General features: G+C 36.8%; 1 protein-coding gene across 3 annotated transcripts; it reads left to right on the forward strand.

The window, feature by feature from the left end:
- The first annotated feature begins 3,340 nt into the window (after positions 1 to 3,340).
- Positions 3,341 to 20,898, forward strand: LOC139975834 (3-oxoacyl-[acyl-carrier-protein] synthase, mitochondrial-like). 3 transcript variants are annotated; one of them, XR_011795895.1, is made up of 13 exons: positions 3,341 to 3,542; positions 5,590 to 5,706; positions 7,263 to 7,327; positions 8,552 to 8,659; positions 9,291 to 9,362; positions 10,222 to 10,308; positions 10,812 to 10,963; positions 11,582 to 11,696; positions 12,384 to 12,450; positions 13,028 to 13,165; positions 14,610 to 14,758; positions 15,161 to 15,385; positions 18,554 to 20,898. XR_011795895.1 is itself a non-coding variant. In XM_071984055.1 (12 exons), exons 1-12 carry the CDS (start codon positions 3,356 to 3,358, stop codon positions 15,329 to 15,331), a joined length of 1,428 nt encoding a protein of 475 aa, XP_071840156.1. In that variant the 5' UTR covers positions 3,341 to 3,355; the 3' UTR covers positions 15,332 to 16,480. The 3 variants fall into 3 exon arrangements, 1 of the variants encoding a protein (XP_071840156.1); XR_011795896.1 differs by having other exon boundaries at positions 15,161 to 15,381; XM_071984055.1 differs by lacking the exon at positions 18,554 to 20,898 and having other exon boundaries at positions 15,161 to 16,480.
- Positions 20,899 to 21,086: the final 188 nt, after the last annotated feature.

Genomic DNA, 21,086 nt, shown 5'->3' on the forward strand with positions numbered 1-21,086 from the left:
ATAGCATGTGTAGTATAATTGCACTAGCCTAGTTCTCTGTGTTAGGGAAAGTTGTGCGGTATGTGGTTACTGTAAGTGAAATTCTTACAGTGTGGACACTGGCATTTGAAGTTACTTGTGTTCACAAAATGGTTAACACTTGGGAATGATTTAAACGGCTTCAGTTTACATGGTTCTATTGCTCTTGATTTCTCTTTTGCTAACTGTTTTGGCAATTTCACAAATCTGTTCAGGTGATGCAGAATTTATTTTGCAGGTGGTTCAATTCCACCAACAGAAATGACTCAGCCATACAGTTTCAAGAAGGAATACAAAGACATAAACATGTATATACCGATAACCGACAGTGAAACAGTTAGTTTCGCACATGGGCGGCAATCATAAGGGAGGGGGGGGGAGGGACGGGTACAAGTCTCCCCCAATATTTTAGGTAGGGGATATAGTATATAATATCCCACCAATATTTGGTGGCATAGTTTATTTTGTGTGGCTATGAATAGAAAATAATGCGTGACATTATTTATCCAAATCATATTTGGCGGTGGCGAAACCTTCATCCAACACATGCTGCATGAGGTAAGTGACACTTCGAGGTTGTTTCTTTGATCTGTGACCGTATAGTTGCCACTCATCATTATTATCATGTCTGTACATCTATTGTGTATGAGTGTACAGTAAGTATCTGTTCGTACACTCATATATATGATCCACATCGATATGGGTTCCCTATTTAATTTTTTTTTTTCTGTTTTTACGATATTGTTAGTAATTTCAAAAGAGAAAATGCTGAAGATGCAATTTACAAGGCCTGGGAAGTGCCATTTACAGCGATCTGGGAGGCATTTTCAGCCAAAATTTTCTTGTACGCTTCGCTCCAAAAATGGTGGCGCTAAGCTTAGATAGTTTTCAATGCCGTATCTACGGCTCTGATAGTTTGCCTACAGTTTCGCCCCTCCCTTGACAAATTCCTGGCTACGCGCCTGAAACCGAAACAAAGCGAAACTTTGTTCCCCGCTTAAATTGGGCTTAGTGATGAAATTTGATAACCAAAAAAAAAAAAAAAATCAATATATATATATATATATATATATATATATATATATATATATACAATAAAGAGAAAATGAATCTCTAAATTTATTGGTGTTTAGTGTACATGCTGTACACTCGTCTTTCTTCTGACGCAGTAGTTTGATTTGATTTATTTGTTTGTTTTTCACGTGTAAATTTACAGTGTGAAGGAAGTCTTCCAAAAAGCGTACAACAGCTTAACAAACAGTTTGGTTGGTTTGGTTGTTTAGTTTCCGTGCACAGGTGCTATGTAGTCACTGCTTTTCTTAGCAAGTTTTTTTTTTGTATATCATAATGTCACGTGACAATACAGGCTGCTATGCTGTTCTCCAGCTCCTCGGGCGTGACGAAAGCAGCATGTTTGTTTCATGACGTAAAATCCAAACGAATAAGCCATGGCACAATAATCATTTAAAACGTGCTAAACTTATATAATGTCGAAAAAGTAGGCCTATATAGAGCAAATTTGATTTCCAATCCGATGTCTATAGTTACAGATTTTGTCAATTATCTAAATGACTCAATCAAGGATGTAATGTATTATTATGTATATATTTAAATTTAACAGGAAAAACCGATTGCGATGCTTCCTAATGCTAAAAATTTGGACGGGTCGGAGATTGATAGGACGGGAAGCGATAGGACGGGGAGCGATAGGACGGGGATCGATTGAACAAAGAGCGATTGGACATTGAGCGAGTGGACGGGAGAAGCTCTGTGCTCCCTCTGTATACTATGCTCAACGAGGTAAATGATTCATTTAAATGATTCATTTACCTCGTTGACTATGCTTTACGTAGCATCGTTCAAGCTTAATTGTATAACGTTATTTTCAATTTACTGCGTAGTAGTGTCATTCTTTTTATTTTCTTGACACCAGTTTGTTTTGATACTCCTAACTATAATAAAAGTTAAATACGGGGTACCGTTTCGAGACAAATGTTGGTTATTTCCTTTCTACGTTGTTATTAAAGTTTAACAACTAACATGAACATTGATAGTGATTTTGTTTTCTGTAGGAATGAACATGATCAACCAACACTCTACCGTGCGTTTATCACACGGATAATGCAGGAACGGGGGCTCAACGCTATTGTTGGATGAACTACAGTACAGTAACTCTATACGGCTTCGTGCATTACTTGCGCCATACACCCGTTCGTGCATTATCCTGCGATGAAAACACGGTACTGAGACTGTTTTGGTTAACATCTAGTTATTTTAAAAATGGTAACATTTGCCCAAACTGTGTTACGTTAACCCGCGGATAGTTGAAATGAGCATGTTTCTCCTGCTTTAAATGAGTTATTTAGTCATGCTCATAATACCTGAGAGGTTTCACGTGACCGTGCATGCTGGTTTATACTCCATACTTGGGTAGTATGCTATAAACATTATGCGAGGGACAGGAGGACCGAGGTGTTTTTGGGCCTTCACAAGCATTATTTAATTATTGTAGAAATTACGGTGGCCCAGATGAGACATGGAATTTTCGAACGTTTCATGTCATATGTATTACCTTCTTTTAACTGTCCAAGTTTTGAGTGTGTGACTTTCTATAGAAGAAAAGAAATAAGATCGGAAATTAGATGTATTGTGTGGTGAATGAAACGAACATTGATCATTTGTTTGCCAAACACTCTTCTGCTAATACAATGGATCCAGTTGAATGATTTAGTACTGCCGTGTAGTAAATCCCTCGTTGACGAGTAACAAATAGAAACGTAGGCGTTGTACTTTCCCCCATTTTTCTAAGTGAGTGGAGGTATGTCGGTGCATGTAATGGGGCAGTAGCCCTCTCTGCCCTCCTGTGTAGGCTACGTAAGTATATATGTGGTTGTAACGGCATCCCACATTTGGGGTATCAGAAAAGTCGATGTTCAAAAGCTGCGAATATTTACCGGACATTCGCTGAAATATTAACCATATTCAAGTTTTTTTTTCTACCACTCATCCAGTTCCTTCCCGTGAAAATTCATCCTGATAGAAAATTAATATGTTGTTGTAAAGTTAGTGGCGCTATTTGTATTTGCCTAAATAATAATTGCCAAGGACATCTCTTTCTCTTTTCAATCATGTTGGTTTGAAAAACTCACTGTGAAAACAAACTCTCCTATTTGTTTATTTGAAATCTCGCTATGAATATCAGTCATTTAGACGGTTGTAGAAGCGAGATGTGTGAAGTAACTTTAAGTCCATCCAAAAAAAAAAAAACAAATACCTCCATAGCACCCAATGATCGATTACCATTTCTCTGTGACGAAAACTGAACCGAATTTGCTTGATGTGGGTTTTCGAACTTCAACTCGATCTCGAAGAGAAGAAACTGAAGAAGACCGTAGTCTGGCCTGCATCTATATTTCTCTTCTGTAGCGCGAAAAGAACTTTAAATATTCCATTTAGAAGCCAAGGTAGCTCGAGTGGTATAGTGAGTGAAAGTGGTAGAGTGAGGGTTGGAGTAACAGGAATAGGTAAGTGGATTGTCATATTATCTCAATTATGAAGGTTACAGAGTTGTGCATGTACTAGATTCGCGACTAGGCCTAGCCTACTTAGATTGCTGTGTAGTAATAGCATGGTGTACGGTACTGTAACTTCGCGTGTTCCCTAAATTCGCGTTACTGTGTTAGACATATGTAGTTGCACAAATAGTCAAATTGTAACCACTTTCATTCATAATTTCAATATACAAAGCATGAACAAATGCAGCCAAAACAAGGCATCATCAATTTTGTGATCTGAGACACTTTCATGGATTATTCCACAGAGTCAGGGAAATTTTTCCTTGCTTTGAGCAGTTTGACTCCCAACCTTTACAAGTATAAATTTTCTATTTCCCGCGGAATCTGATCAACTAATTGATGAAATCACATAGCTGAATTGAAAGCACCAAGCCACCGAGCAAAGTAAGCTAGATGATAGATCGTGATCGCAGTTATCTTTTAAAATAACTTTAATGCTATTACTAAAGCGAATTTACAGTATAGGCCTACCATCATCTAGTATTTCTACCGGGAATTTACTGTCTTGGATCGAGAATTGGCTTGGTAATAGGAAACAGAGGGTGGTAATTAAAGGCTGTGCTTCTTCTTGGCAGGACGTTACTAGTGGGGTTCCACAATGGTCTGTAGTGGGTCCCTTGTTGTTTGTTGCTATATAAATGCCATCGACGGAGATATTTTGTGTACAGCTAAAAAGTTTGCTGATGACACCAAATTGTATTCTGAGGTCTCTTCCAAAAACTATGATAAGAAGTTTCAAATGGATTTGGATCAGGTTTTTTCCCGGTCTCAGGGGTGGCAAATGCTTTTTAATATTGATAAATGCAATGTAGTGCACATTGGTACTAGTACAGTAACCAAAAGTTTATATACAATCTTAACGGTGTGGAGTTACAGGAGGTCTCTGTTGAAAGAGACCTAGGTATCTACATTGACTCATCTCTACAACCTTCTAAACATTGTCTTGAAGCTGCTAAAAGAGGTATATAATAGGGTTTTAGGTATGATCAAGAGGAACTTCAGTTTTCTGAAAGAGGACATCGTAGTTAGGCTTTATAAGCAGTTGGTTAGGCCTCATCTGGAGAATGCTGTGCAGGCTTGGAACCCATATTTTGCTAAGGATAAGGAAGTACTTGAAAATGTCCAGAAGAGGGCTACTAGGATGATTAGTTCCTTAAAGAGTGTTCCTTATTATAGGCGGTTACAACTGTTGAATCTCACCACACTAGAGCTTAGGAGGTTACGTGGGGACTTGATCCAGGTTTTCAAGATTGTGTATGGTTTCGACAATTTATCCTTTACCGACTTTTTCATGTTTGCTAACAGTAGTTGTACCAGAGGTTATTGTCTTAAACTCCATAAGTCACATAGTAGGATTAATATTCAACATAACTTTTTTTTCTAATAGGTTTGTGAATGAGTGGAATGGTTTGCCTGAGAAAGTTTTACTTGCAAGTAGTGTCAATGGGTTTAAGAATACTTTGGACAAGCAATTTAAGCATTGTAATCGGGTCTGAGTGTTTGTGTCTTCAGTTTTTCTTTTCACTCTCTATAGGGTCCTTGATGGGGACTTGAGTATCCCTCCTGATCCTTTTTTTCTACTAAACTAAACTAAACTAATATTAGTAACCAGACCCTGGAAGTGGAAATCATCACAAAGGATCAAAAGGACTTAAATCAAAGCCCCCCTCCAACACCCCCCCCCCTTTCAGCACAAGTTTTTATCTGGTAGAAGAAGCTTTATGATCTTGGTGGAACTTCAGGGAGAATGTCAGACATCTCTTACCAAACCATGATCAGATGGTCACAGCTAAAAAGATAAAAATGCAGGGTAGTCTGCAATTTACAGTAGGTTAACACTGATAACTTACAGTGTCCAATTACAGTACAAAGTGATCACTTACCTGAATGTTATGAAGATGACCAAACTTGTCAGAACTTGTTCATTTTTTGTTGTTGTCTGAAATCATTATTTTCATACCATCACAGTCTCTTGTGAATAATTTATATCTTCCAGGAGTTGTAACACCATTGGGGATTGGTGTCAGCAATGTATGGTCAAAATTACTTCAAGGCAAGAGTGGCATTGGATTGCTGAGTGGAGAAAAATATGAAGGAATACCAAGTAAAGTAGGTAAGATGTTTGAGGATGTAAGAACTGAACCATTTATTTCGTTTTCATGTCTTTTGTGGGTAGCCAAAACAACTTTGGCAAATCTTTTCACTGGTCACTGAGTTATTAGTATCCTCGATAGTTTGCAAATCGTGTTTAATCAGAATTCATGTCTATAATCAGTATTAAATCATGTTTGTCAATATTTACATTTCTACTCAATGTAAATTTTTCGACAAAAAACGTTTTGTAATCAGTGATGATAATACCGGAGAGAATACCGTAGAGAATACAATGTGGTGTGCCACAAGGCTCTATTCTTGGTCCATTGTTTTTCATCCTTTATGTCAATGACATTACCAAAGTTTTTGGTAAAGTTAAAGTTGTTTTGTTTGCTGACGACACAAATATCTTCTTCGTACCACAATCGAGTACTTTATTTCATATTGAAGTATCAACTGAATAAAGACAAGTTAAGCGACTGGTTTGCTGGCAACAAATTATCATTGAATATTGATAAAACAAACTATATAGTTTTTAATACTTCTTACAATTTTACATGGAATGCTGATATAACTATGGGCGGTCAACGACTACAACAAGTCAAAAGCACTAGATTTTTAGGCGTTTATATAGATCATAAACTTAAACGGTGTGAAGACATTACAACTGTCTGTAAAAAAGTTGCAAAAAACACTGGTGTTTTAGCTAAGCTTAAGCATTATCTGCCACAACACATATTAAAGATTCTCTACCAGACATTAGTCCTGCCACATATTATGTATTGTTGTAACATATGGTCTGGTACTAGATATACCAATCTGAATCCCATTTGTATTACACAGAAGAGAGCAGTCTGCCATATAACACATGCCAAACCACGGGACCACACAAATCATTCTAGGTTGTTAAAAACTGATGACATTATTCGGGTTAATCTTGCTACATTTGCTTATAAGGCATTGAATGGACTGTTACCAAATGCTTTTAATGACTACTTAATAAGTAACAGTGATGTTCATCATTACAATACCAGATTTTCAGGCAATGCACATTATAACAGATATAATTCTACAATGGGGATGTTATCACTAAGGGCACGTACAATCAAAACATGGAATTCTCTATCAGACAATATTACAAATAAACCTTCTGCAAAATCATTCAGAAGAAACTTTATTCCAAAAATTATTGCATCTTATTAATTGAACATGTTCATTTTTTCTTATATATTTTGTTTTCTTTTTCCTTTTCTTTACAGGTAGTCCTCTACTTTGTTAAGCCATCTGAAGGTTTTTTAGAGGACTTCCTATCCTATTCACTTGATGAAATAAAATCAATCAATCAATCAATAATTGTTTTATCAGTATTACCTTAGATCCACATATATGCTCTCAGCAAAATGAGCATGACTAATCCGTTCGATATCATTCATCTGGACAGTAAAATATTTCTGTACCCAATATTGCTTGGTGTGGTTTATATACGTAATTGTTATATTTACATTTTTAATCTGCATTTGTTATTCAATTATATTTAATGTGCTTTTATCAATATTATTTGATGCTTACCAACAGCTGGATTGGTTCCAAGGGGCGAGGGCGACGGCCAGTTTCATGCTCCGAGTCACCTTACGAAAGCTGTGAGTACAGTATGAGTGAAAGTGTGTAAAATTTATCCCAATTTAGCCTTTTGTTGAACTGAGATAGTACAATCTTAAGTCACATTTTTTTTTGGGGGGGGGGGTTACTAGTAGGTGCCCCCAGTTTAGCTCCTGATATCACCATTTACAATATCAAAACCATCAAATTATCTACTTTTTAAAATATTTATATTCAACCTATACATGTACAGGCATATTTTTTTGGTAGGCAACAAGGAAACAAATGTCATTGCAAATAAACTTAGCCATTCAAGAATGTGGCTTTAAATGATAAAGTAACAATGATTGATTGTATCTACAACATATTTATTTACAACCCAGTTTTCTTGAACTTTGGAAAGAGTCTTTCTTACTAAATTTATGAGATAATAGTTTTAATCCAGGCAGATTATTTAAAAAACCCAAAAAACTATCAGCTATTAGTGTAGCCCAGTTACAAGGCTGAAAGTAAGGCTTGGTCAGGGCAAGGCCATTGGGCCTCTTTGTTATAAATTTGGGAGGGCCCCAAGGTCATCAAATAGGGCACCAAGGTCAAACATTGTTTGGTAGTAGGGCACCAAGGCCAAAAACAATTATGTTGCTGGACAGTCAAAGAAACATCAGTATTAGCTTTATGTGATATTATGAATATGAAGCAGAACACATAACACATACTATTGGTTGGTTCAATCATGTTTTAACTCTGCTAACATAATGTAAAAATCACTAAGTATGCAAACACATATATGTGACTCATAGTTTGATATTAACTGATCTTTATCTTGTGGAAGTTTATTTCGTGGACTTCATTTTGTAAAATGGTTTTATTTATCTACTTGGAATTGCATTCAAGTGAAAGGGCACAGCTGCCAAATTACAGCCAAAGAATTTGGGCAAGACAGCCGTTGTGACCTTCCACGATGGGTGCTTTTGTAGGCTATCGTGGAGAAATACAACAGCCTTTGTTTACTTCCAGCTCTGAATTATGTAGTTGTCCAGTTGTATCTAGCCTTGCTAACATTGCATACAGATAACAACCAGTATTTTAATTGCAACTCTTTGGACCAGGAGACAGCACTCTGCCGAGGTTTTACTACAGAACTTCAAAGTCATAAACTGGGTGACTCTTGAGTGGAGTGGGAATTGGTTATTGTAAAAAAGACAACTGTTTATAAGAAGGATGATGAAGATTCTGAAAATCTCTTGCTTTTACTTATCCTGTAGGAGTTGAAGATAGCAGAAGATGTGACTCAGTTCGCTCTTGTTGCCTCAGAGGAAGCCCTCTGTCAAGCCAAATGGAAACCAACATCAGATCAAGATAAACTGGACACAGTAAGCTATTGATTTTGAGTGAACAAATGTTGAATATGAGAAAGAAAAAGATTAAAATATAAAATAGAAGAAATAAACAATATAAAAGAGAGAAAAAAATAAAAGCACTCAATCTGAGTAGTTCTGCAAACTCTTTAGTTGCTTTTTCTTACCTGTCTTAATTCAATTAAATGAGCCCATCTCTCGGGCAAGCTTTTGACCAGTACTTTGATTGTATGCAATGACCAAATTTCTGTTTGGACAATCACGTAAGCTTTTGAGATCATCAGGTGAAGGACTTGTTGTTTACATCATATACAAATTGCATTGTAAGTAAATACTGTACCTTCATAATAGTAGATTGGCATCGCCCCATCACCTTGGAGGAACTGAAATTAAACAAAAAATAGTAGTAGGCCGTTGATCCACTCAAAGTTAAATTTTAATGGCCCAAAGCTGGTGTTCTATTCACCAAACCCACACAGCTCTCCTGCCATGTACACCTTGGTTGTTGTTTTTGCTACCTTTTTTGGGCATCAATATTTGTTTGGACCATCAAGAAATACAATAAGAATTTTTTGTCCAAGGGATAACCTGAAAGAATCTTTAAATATCTTGTCCAATTGGTTATAATAATGATTCTGTTTTGTAGGGTATGGCTGTTGGTGTCAGTTTACCAGGACTCCAGGAAATTGTTGACACTGGTAGAACACTAGAGACAAAGGTAAGTCATCTGTTTTGTTCCATTTTCCTTAATGAAAAGAAATGATTTTGATTTGCATCAATCTAGAACATGCAGTGAACAACACTTACTGGTCAGTTATACGTTTATGTGTTTAACAAATAAATAAAGAGTCCAGTCACCAGAGGGCAATATTTGTCACTACGTCAAAGTGTATTTGTTACCAAACTTCAAAGTAGTCTTACCAAGATATCTTATCTTTACAAACAAAGTAATACCAATATAACAGGACACGTCTTGTCTTTATATACTCTAAGTAATAACTGCCTCCTAATCCGTTCCAAACCCTATGTAAAGAAAACATGCGCAACACGCACCATTCAAACAAATCATGCACCACACACATCCCAAGCAACACGCACAACCGACACACGCATAAACATTGTTAACACCGTCACACACGCACAGTTGACGCCAACATTAATTCAATCACACATTACAATGTGATAGAACTTGAATGGATCAGCATGTGTAAGGGAACAAGGAAGGATTTGCAGGTTTTTCTTGTGGGAGACATTTTGGTTTGTATAAACTTATAGAACTGCAGTCATTTTTGCAGCATAGCTTGCAAAAAGTTGAGACATTCTCTTGTTCTCTCCCCCCACCCCCCTTTATGCCATCCCTGACAATGTCTGTATTTCTTTATAGATTACTGTATCATCATTACCTGTGACAATAAGTTCAGCACATAGTGCAGAAAGAAAAGACTTTATTCTCCTCTTCTCTCTCCATGATACCAATTAGTGTCCCCCATTAAGTCACTGTATCATTACCAGTGACAGTAGTTTAAAGAACCAGTGACATCCTTTAATATAACCTTTTGTTTTCCATTTGTCTACAGGGGTACTGCAAAGTCAGTCCTTTCTTTGTGCCAAGGATCTTACCTAATCTCACAGCTGGACACATTGGCATCAGGTATGGATTCCAGGTAAGAGTGATGTACACAGAAAAAGGAAGGAATCAGAAGGGGACAATCAAATAATCCCTTCTGCTGTGCTCTGCCATGTGGTTATTTGGCCTCTTTCCTATTCAGATCTATAAAGAATCCATGATTGAGATGTATCGAATGTCTCCCTTCATTAAATCTTCTGTTTTCGTTCAGAAAAAATAAGACACGTATTACTTGTTGCCAATTTTTGCTATAATACAAAATCGACAGGTAGAGGTTGTACCCATCGTCCTTACCTCTCCACAATGGTACTACTCCTATCCCTCCTCAACAGGGCCCCTTCCCCACCAGATTACTATGTAAACTATATATCGCATAGATCTGTTATGTACACATCTGTCATGACCTATATGAGAACTCTTGCCCCTCTACATAACGTAGCTGCTCCTTCCATGCACCCCCACCAGGTGAGACCCATCTGCTAACACCACTGGTAGTATCTGGAAGTTTTCTCTAACTATTTTGTATTCCTTTTCTCATAGGGACCTAACCACTGTGTGTCCACTGCATGCACCACAGGCTGTCACGCAGTTGGTGATGCCATGAGGTTTATCCGTAATGGTGATGCTAAGGTCATGGTAGCAGGAGGAGCGGAGGCCTGCATATGTCCGGTAGCAGTGGCAGGCTTTTCAAGGTATTAAGAAATGCAAGTGATTGTTTTTTTCCTCAAGACTAGTATCAGATTTTTCTTCTTCTGTATCTGTCAAAAGAAAGAAAACAAAATCTAACAGATAGAAATGTGAAGATGGGAAAACATCTTTTACTTTGCTGAAACCTGTTAAATAGTTATATCTTCACAAGTGATCTGTTTTACCAACAAATTTTATCCTTAACTATTCATAAATATTGTTATTATTTTGTCAGAAAAAAAATGACTAAGTGAAAGTGTTACATGATAATAACAATGTATTCATGTCATGGTTAAGGATCAAATAATAATTTATTATTTATCACAGTTTGTCTGTGTGGCATGCCTTAGCAAATGTTTCAGCTAGACAATAACTGTCTTTATATTCTCAGAAGTAAATGCTGAAATAAGGAAACAGATTCGATGGAATTTATGAATATACTTGTTGTGCCCATATGTTAGGATGTTATAGTAATCTTCTACAGTAAACTATATTTAACAGCTCTTTGGATGATTAACATATAAAAACATGTGACAGCAAAGAATACAAATGTGCTGCCGAATGAGTAGACATTTAGGATCCTTGGTCAAAAACTTTGATCCCTTATCATTTATATTTCCCAGGGCACGTGCTGTCAGCACCAAGTATAATGACAGACCACAAGAATCTTCCAGACCTTTTGATGCAAGGAGAGATGGTTTTGTGATGGCTGAAGGGGCAGCAGTTCTCATATTAGAGGTTTGGTCTGCTAAGGTTGATCTGATCAATCAAAAATACCCATATTTAGATGGTTACAATTGTCAGTCAACAATTTGCCTGTTGAAATATGGATTTATTTTAGCTACTAGTAGTATGTGTGTCTGCAAGATCAAGGGTAGGGACAGTTTGTAGTGGGGGTGGGGGAGGGGAGGATGGATGTTGCTTAGTGACAGGATTCCATGATCGATTAGATCAAAGTATTGTTTACTTGTACAAGGCACTTTAGCTCAATTGCCTCTTAGCAGCCAGGTGTATAAACAGGGACTTATGTATATAGCTTGTGTATATAGTTGTGTGCACTGGATTGTGGCTGCATCCTTTGGGATACTCTATAAAGGACCCATAGATGTGGTGCTGTGTAATGCTCAGACAGCAACGTGCTGAATTGTTCACAGCTGGTGTGTCTTGGTTTGACAGTTTAACCATTGAAAGTTATTTGACAGACCTGTCAACCCCTAAATTTGTAAATCTGGAGAGATTTGAAAAGACAAAACCCAGGGGGTTGGTACCTGAAACCAGGAGATTTTACAAACTATTGTAAAGTCCAGTAAGACTCTGAGTGTTGGAATGTCAGGTATAGGAAAGCCATTGATACAAATAAACAATCAATTTCCTTTCTTATCTTACTCTTTAAAGCTAACACTTGTCATGTTTTCTCTCACTTAGGAGTGGAATCATGCGGAGAGTAGAGGGGCAAACATTCTAGCAGAGATACTCGGCTACGGTCTTTCAGGTGAGGTTGAACAACATTTGTAGCAATAAAAGGAATCTTGTTAGAATAATAGATGATAACAAAGTGCTGTGAATCAAACAGAATAAACAAGGAAAATGGGATATTTTGCTAGAAACATAAAAAAATCAAAATCACAAGGGAGTCTAATATCAACAAAGCTTTAGTTTCTCAAAAGACTCATCTACAACTTTGCCATTTTTTGTACAAAAGAATTTTACTGGTTCCTTTTTTCTATTGGAATATTTACAAATTTATTTGATGGTCACATGTATATTAATTTATTGCACAATTATTGTTATATGTGTTTTCTTGTTTCTTTTGAGAACTAAAGTACTCATTTTCAGTATTCTCCCTGTAAAAGTCTAGTTTGATATATGCAGATGCGTGAAATTCAATGCTAATGGTACCAGTAAATAAAGGACCGTATTTCATGTTCTACATTGGTTTACCACTTACAACTTTACATTTAATGTAAACAAATGAGTTAACCTATGATACATTGACCTGTGAAGTCTAGTTACTACTGTCCCAAGCTCTGCTAGTTTTGTAAATTAAACTTTTTCCCATCCAGTGACAGGTGATGCCAGTCACATCACCGCCCCTAGGGGAGATGGATTCGGTGCACAACGATGCATGAAGGCTGCCCTGAGGGATGCACGTGTCAGAGTCGAGGATGTTGGATATGTTAATGCTCATGCAACTTCAACACCTCTAGGTAAGGTGAAAGTATTGTAACATTCAGGTAGTGGGTTTGACACCCAATGAAACAGCAGTTACATTCCAGTTTGATGTTTACCATTTAAAGGGAGTAGTCATTAATAAATGTCAAATATATTAGAAATGTTGAAGTAAGTTTAAAATTCATTGCAATTGTTAACATCAAGATCTGATCACATCACAAAGATGGAGGGGGGATGGAGTTATTGGGTTGGAGAGAATCACAGCACTGAGTTAGGGTAGTTTGGTTGGAAAGAGAGTTGTGCCCTTTATTTGATCAATTTTCCTGTTTGCTTGCTGCAAGTAGTAGTTCTTCCCTCCTGTCCCGCCCTCCAAACTGTTTACTGCTTTAACCAGTGGCTGCACTTGGTGAATGGATTTCTTAATATTTTGAAGTACTCCATTAAATTTAACAGATTTGAGAAGTCCAATTCATTTCCTGGAAAATTTGCTAGTACTCTAATGAGAGACTAAGTTTTTTATGCACCCAATGGGGCAATGATTGGTTATAGAGTTTGAAACATTAACTGTATATTTATTGCTCCCGATGGTACAGTAATAAGTTGTCATACATTTTTAAGGGACATTTTACATTTGCAGATTAATTTTTGGTGATTTTGTGAATTACCAGATGAGAAAGATTATAACTCTGGATACTAAACAAATTGACCAGAACATGTTCATTAACAATTACATTCAGATTTATATCTCATATTATTGTACAGAAAAAAACAACATAACATACGGCACAGTAATAAAATAACATAGTATGAAGATAGTGATTCTGTTAATAAGGCTAGTGACCATAGAACCAAAAAAAAAATAGTGAAGAATGATAAGAATCTCAATTCAACAAAAGATATTTACAAAATATAAGGAAAGAAAGAAACAGGACAGAGAATAAGCTGAAAAGTAATAAAAAGGAAATAAGAAATAAGAAAGGGATAGAACGCAATCAGCAAAAGAACAAATTCACAAGAGATGGCCAGGAAGAAGAGTAGCTCACAAATAATTGCTTAAAATTTTAACCCAATGACCCCAAATGACTGTTGATCTCTTCTAAAAGAATGAGGTATCTGAGCAGATTTAACAGAAGGAGAAAGTGGCTGCCACATGGTAATTGTTGAGGTGTAATTTGCCATGCTGATTATTTGTGACAGGTAACTGTCAAAATATGGTACAAATGGGTATGATCAGTACCAGATTATGCAATGGGAAGATCAGATCAGTGCTTAAGGCCCCCCAAATTCAAGGGGCTTGAAAGGTGAAGCATCCCCCTGAGGTCACAGACTGCTGTGAACACTGCCAAGAAAGACTTCTAGTTTTGGGTTGTGCATTCACACTTTAATGGGGATGTGGAAAGAATATGGTGCTGTAGGATCACCAGAGGTTGTTAATGTGGCACTGGGTGATAAACAAGTATTTCATCACTTCTCCTACAGGCGATGAAATTGAGAATCGGGCAATCAAGTCTGTCTTTGGTTCCCATGCCAACAACCTGGCTGTGTCTTCCACCAAAGGAGCGACGGGTCATATGTTAGGTGCTGCTGGAGCATTAGAAGCAATATTCACTGTACTAGCATGTCAACATGTAAGTGATAATAAGCTTAATTATCTTCCGTGTTAAAATATAATTTAAATCTACACTTCACATTGAGCATCGATTGCTGGTTGGAGTGTTAGCTCAGTGGTTAGCGCCGGTGCCTTTCAATCATAAGATCCCGAGTTCGAGTCACTCAAAGATTAATTTATGTCGTCCAGTTACAGAGTTGTTGACAATTGACAATTCATAATCATGGACATTAAATATGAATGTAAGAGACTGACTTCGGTCAGCTTGCGGATGGCTTCTTCGCGAGTTCCTGCTTGCAGGAGGATCTAAACTACATACATACATACATAATCTTTAGTACCACTGTGAAGTTATTTAAACTATTTCTACTCCTCCCTAAAGTATTTTTTGATTTTCATCTCCAATTTTCCTCTCTTCCAGGGTCAGCTGCCTCCAACAATTAATCTAGAAGAGACAGACGATGAATTTGATCTGAATTATGTGCCTAATAAATCTCAGGTTTGGCTGGGAGATGGTAGACGGATTGGACTCACAAACTCTTTTGGGTTTGGCGGTACCAATGCCTCTTTATGCATTGGAAGCGTCAGATGACAGTGGTCTATGATTGTTCATGTCTTTGATGGACAAGGGAAAGAACAGACAAAGGCAATTTAAGATGTTAATTCTTGATCTGTCGTGATGAAATATCGATGTTCGATGAAAAGTAATATCCAATTAAAGGAATGATTACAGCTATGACTATTTAAATTTTATTAATATGAGATTTAAAGAAGTCAAATGGGAAGATGACTGATGATATCACCCTTTGATATGTCAAATTTACCACTTTTTACGTTTTTGTTATCAAATTTACAAACCAGTTAAAGCAGAATTTTTGGATGTTCTTGTAGTCTCAATTAGCATCTGCTTATTCATAAATATAATTGTGCACGCATATGTTAAAATTGTTGTTTTGACATGTATAAGGCCTTTAAATTTGAATTGTTCAAAGTGTACTTTGTGATGTTGTGTAAGTGCAACATTTTACATATAATCCTGTGTCTTAAACAGTGTTTCATATTCGGTCGCTACTGCAGCAATATTAAAGGCTTTACTATGCATTGAGCTGCATATCATTGTCAGACATATTACGTATATAGTTACCTTTCCAGTCCTTACTCCTGAATTGAACAGCATATTTGGCTAGTTAAGGTTAGTAGAAAAAGGATCAGGAGGGACACTTAAGTCCCCATCAAGAACCCTATAGGAGAGAAAAAAAAAACAGAAAACACAAACACTTAGACCCGATTACAATGCTTAAAGTGCTTGTCCAAAAGTTTTCTTTAATCCATTTTTACTTCTTGCAAGTACAACTTTCTCAGGCAAACCGTTCCACTCATTCACAACCCTATTAGAAAAAAAAGTTATGCTGAATATTAATCCTACTTTGTAACTTTTGGAGTTAATGTCAATGACCTTTGGTACAACTACTATTAGCAAACATGAAAAAGTCAGTGAAGGATAAATTGTCAAACCATACAAAATGTCGGAAACTGTGTTAACTGATGGAGGAGAGATGTGTAGGTTTGAGTGAATATACCATATGCCGTCTACTTAGAAATTACATTAAAACACCGTGATGACATTCGTATCAACTGGTTACATTGAACTTTTTTTCTAATAAGCTTTATGCTCTATTGAAGTTTTTTTTAGATGAGAAGAACACAATGAATGTGATTGAGAGAGAGCAAGAGAATAAAATGTCATTTTGGTTTTTTGTTGTTGTTCATGTCTATGTTACTGGAATGCTATTTTCCATTAATTAATGCCTATTAAGTGTCCAGTGTCCTGGAACTTTTTCACATCCAGGACAATTTGAAGGTGAAATAATCTGAGACAAATTGCGCTAAAACAGAATTGATGGTAATTGCAACATATTTACATTCACAAGGGCAGGGCTATGATTTTATATTTAAATCCGTAAAAATATCAAACCTACACCATTACGATAAGAATGATCCATCCTTTGACACATTGGTGTGAATTCGACGGAGATATTTTGTGTAAAGCTAAGAAGTTTGCTGATGACACTAAATTGTATTCTGAGGTCTCTTCCAAAAGCTATTATGAGAAGTTTCAAATGGATTTGGATCAGGTTTTTTCCTGGTCTCAAGGGTGGCAAATGCTTTTTAATATTGATAAATGTAAGGTGTTAGGTATGATCAAGAGGAACTTCAGTTTTCTGAAAGAGGACATCGTAGTTAGGCTTTATAAGCAGTTGGTTAGGCCTCATCTGGAGTATGCTGTGCAGGCTTGGAACCCATATTTTGCTAAGGATAAGGAAGTACTTGAAAATGTCCAGAAGAGGGCTACTAGGATGATTAGTTCCTTAAAGAGGGTTCCTTATTATAGGCGGTTACAACTGTTGAATCACACCACACTGGAGCTTAGGAGGTTACGTGGGGACTTGATCCAGGTTTTCAAGATTGTGTATGGTTTCGACAATTTATCCTTTACTGACTTTTTCATGTTGGCAAACAGTAGTTGTACAAGAGGTCATTGTCTTAAACTTCAGAAGTCACATAGTAGGATTAATATTCGGCATAACTTTTTTTCTAATAGGGTTGTGAATGAGTGGAATAGTTTGCCTGAGAAAGTTGTACTTGCAAGTAGTGTCAATGGGTTTAAGAATGCTTTGGACAAGCACTTTAAGCATTGTAATCGGGTCTGAGTGTTTGTGTCTTCAGTTTTTTCCCTCTCTTTCTAGGGTCCTTGATGGGGACTTAAGTGTCCCTCCTGATCCTTTTTTCTACTAAACTAAACTAAACTAAATTTGAGGTTTTACACTCACACACTGCTGATCCAGTTCCAAGCTATTCACTGTTAAAATATGCTAAACCTCCGATATGTTCCTTTAAAGGCTAACTTGATGATGTTATCAGCTCTTCTAGAACAGGCTTTAACGTTAATGTTAAGTTTTGTTAACCCATTGCTTTACATAAATTCTCACTCAACCAAAGCATGTTCCTTTAACTTGATATTAAAACAACAACACCCTTGCACCCATTGAAAGAAAATTAAACACCATCTATCCAAAAGTTGACAAATTTGTACTACCACTGTAAACATGTCATTTGAGACAGGTAAATATCTTTTTGTGATTTTGTGCTGGATCTGAGGAACTCAGCTAAATGGATAAAGTATTAGACTAAATAGTCTTTTCACTCTAAACCGATGAACCTCGGCAAATTAATGGGTCGTTCCCGTACAAATTAAAAGTGGCATAAAAAATCTAGCCTGGTCTGATAGCACTGTTTTCCAACCATTCACAACAAATTAACTGAGGTTTGTTAAACTTTGTTTCTAAAATCATCTTTTTTATGAATTTTTCCTTCATGTCTTTCCATTGTAATATAGCTTGTAAACCTATTGCAATCAAAAACTTTTACATTTTTTTTTACATTTTATAATAATATTCTGTAACTACTGTAGTTGATACAACAATACTAGACATTTCACTAGTAGATGGGTTATAAATAATAATAATAAAAAAAAATTGACATTTCTGACATTACATAAGTTAGGGAAATCATTAAATGTTCTTAGATCTCTGTCTGTGGCTCTGACTCCCTCCCACCAAGAAAGTGTTAATCCCCCACCCCCTCCTATCACCAAAAGCAATCCGTTTTCGCCCTTAAAATTACTGGCTATCGTTGACTCATTCGAGTCTTCAAATGTAACATGCATGATCTACACTTTATGCAGAGTTCTTACGTCTACATGGCTTGTGTATTCCTATCTAGTAATTTTCTTTCATACTCTTTTTATGGACAGAACCACCTATGGTGTCCACCATGGAACAGCTCACCGAGAGACCTCCAGAAGACTTAAATTTGGAAGAGACTTGGGAAGATGACGAAACATCAGACAGAGACAATAAATTGGAATCCCAAGCCCCTGTAGCCGATTCAGAGCCATACTCTAGTCTCATTATGGACATGAAAGCCTCCATCTCACCTCCGAGTTAAGTACAGTCTAACTCTTACCAGATCAGGAAAGGCTTACCAGACGATAACCTCCTGAAGGCAGAAGAAGACAGAAAAGTTTGTTCCAATTCTGGTAGCGACGTGCCGAACGCTTCATCGATCCAAAATGACAAGCTATATATATATATATATATATATATATATATATATATATATATATATATATATATATATATATATATATATATATATATATATATATATATATATATATATATATATATATATATATATATATAAACAATTGTACAATTGTGCTATGAAACCAACTGTGGCTGGTCTGGAACTCGACCGAGTCATCGGGAACACGATGCGTTTCGGTATTAGACCAGGATCTATATGATCCGTAACTCATACAATGAATCTAAAAATAAATTCCGCATGTGATTGGAGAATTGAGCACATCTCCTGTGAATATCATGTAGTACGTGGGGGGGGGGCAGGCGGATGCACCTATCACTTCTTGAGATTGTTCCAATCTGCGTGAAAATGCCCCACCACCCACCCCCCACAACCCCTACGCCCCACCCCTCTTATCACTTCCCGATGGGTTACAAAACTTAAACAATAACCTTCGCCCGTAGTACCAAAACCTTGACAAAATCCGGCAACACACCACTTCATCGATAGATAACGAGTCTAGTGATCGGGCTGTGTATTAGTGATGCTAGAGGTCGTGCATATGGCAAGCCCTTTAACATTTACCTCGCAATTAGACTTAAGTCGAATACATTTCACTTAAGTGGAATACATTCTACTTAAGTGAAATGTTATTCCACTTAAGTAAAATGTATTCCACTTAAGTGGAATTCAATATCCCTTCAGTAGAATTCCATTTCTCTTAAGTGGAAATGGACATTTCTATTTCACTTAAGTGGATATGCCTCCCACTTAAGTGGAATTGTATTTCACTTTAGTGGAAATGCATTCCACTTAAGTGGAATTGTATTTCACTTAAGTGGAATACATTTCCACTTAAGTGGAATACATTTCCACTTAAGCTAAATAGCCCATCTATTTCACTTAAGTGGAACACAATTCCACTTTAGTGGAATGCATTTCCACTTAAGTGGAATTGTATTCCACTGAAGTGGAATACAATTTCACTTAAGTGGAATAATATCTTTTGCTCGTCAATTTCACTTAAGTGGAATTCTATTCTGCCAAAGTAAAATACAATTCCACTTAAGTGGAAGTGTTGATATGTGGCTTATATATAAATACAATTTAGGGTAATGTTCGGTAATGTTATTTTGGTAATGGTATTCATCTGGTACCAGGTCAGGTATGTACGTACTCACCTTGCACGGATGTTAAGTGCTAGCTGGATCCCGATGGACAGCCGATATTCATTGTGCACATATCGACACCACGTTTCGCGGCAAGTTGTTTATAATGGCGCGCAAAGGCATGGGCAAAGTTTGGCGTTGAATGTACTAGCCAATCACATTCCACTTAAGTGGAATAGACTAGCCAATCACATTCCACTTAAGTGAAATAGACTATCCAATCACATTTCACTTAAGTGGAATTGTATTCCACTTAAGTGAAATAGAAAGGAAATTCCACTTAAGTGGAATTGTATCCACTTAAGTAGAATACAATTCCACTTAAGTGAAATGCATTTCCACTTAAGTGAAATACAATCCCCTTAAGTGAAATAGATTAAGCTTAAGTAAGATGCAGTGACAAGTTGATGAATTCAGCTTAAGTAAAATACAATTAAGCTTAAGTGGAATGGTATTCCACTTAAATGAAATAGAATTCCACGTAAGTTAAATAGTATTCTGCTTAAGTGATATTGAATTCCACTTAAGTGAAATGTATTCGACTTAAGTCGAATTGCGAGGTAAATGTTAAAACGGCTTGCCATACGTGCACTGACCTAAATGGAGTGTAACCACTCCCGATTTTGCAATTTCCCAAGATCAGGCCCGAAAAATCCCAAGACATTCCAAGAACACTGTGCTGTATGGATTTCTAGCAATATCCAGCGATAGGGATGAATATCCCAAGATCTTACCTAAACTGAAGGCAGATAGAGAATCGAAACCTTCAGTGTACTGAACTTGAAACTGCGTCTTTCGAAATGAAAAGAATGTCGGGAATTGCACAATAAACAAATCAAAGTTATTTATTTCAGTCTCATTTCAATTATTCGAATTTGTTAAGCAAACAGCAGATATCACATCATATAAGTGAGCATGAAAATGGCGTTCCAGGATGAACAGCCTCTAAACCATGGGCGCAGATCCTGGTGCGGACAGCGGGACGCGTCCCCATCAACTTTTTCAGTAGTGGGGACATGATATACCGTGTCC

This window comes from Apostichopus japonicus, chromosome 11, assembly GCF_037975245.1.
Source record: "Apostichopus japonicus isolate 1M-3 chromosome 11, ASM3797524v1, whole genome shotgun sequence".
In the NCBI taxonomy this organism is placed as follows: Eukaryota; Metazoa; Echinodermata; class Holothuroidea; order Aspidochirotida; family Stichopodidae; genus Apostichopus; species Apostichopus japonicus.

Coding starts and splice junctions, on each gene's coding strand:
- LOC139975834 (XM_071984055.1), top strand. CDS start 3,356: ATGTGGGTTTTCGAACTTCAACTCGATCTCGAAGAGAAGAAACTGAAG. Junction 12,451..13,027: donor ACTCGGCTACGGTCTTTCAG/GTGAGGTTGAAC, acceptor ATCCAGTGACAG/GTGATGCCAGTCACATCACC. Junction 14,759..15,160: donor CTGTACTAGCATGTCAACAT/GTAAGTGATAAT, acceptor CCTCTCTTCCAG/GGTCAGCTGCCTCCAACAAT.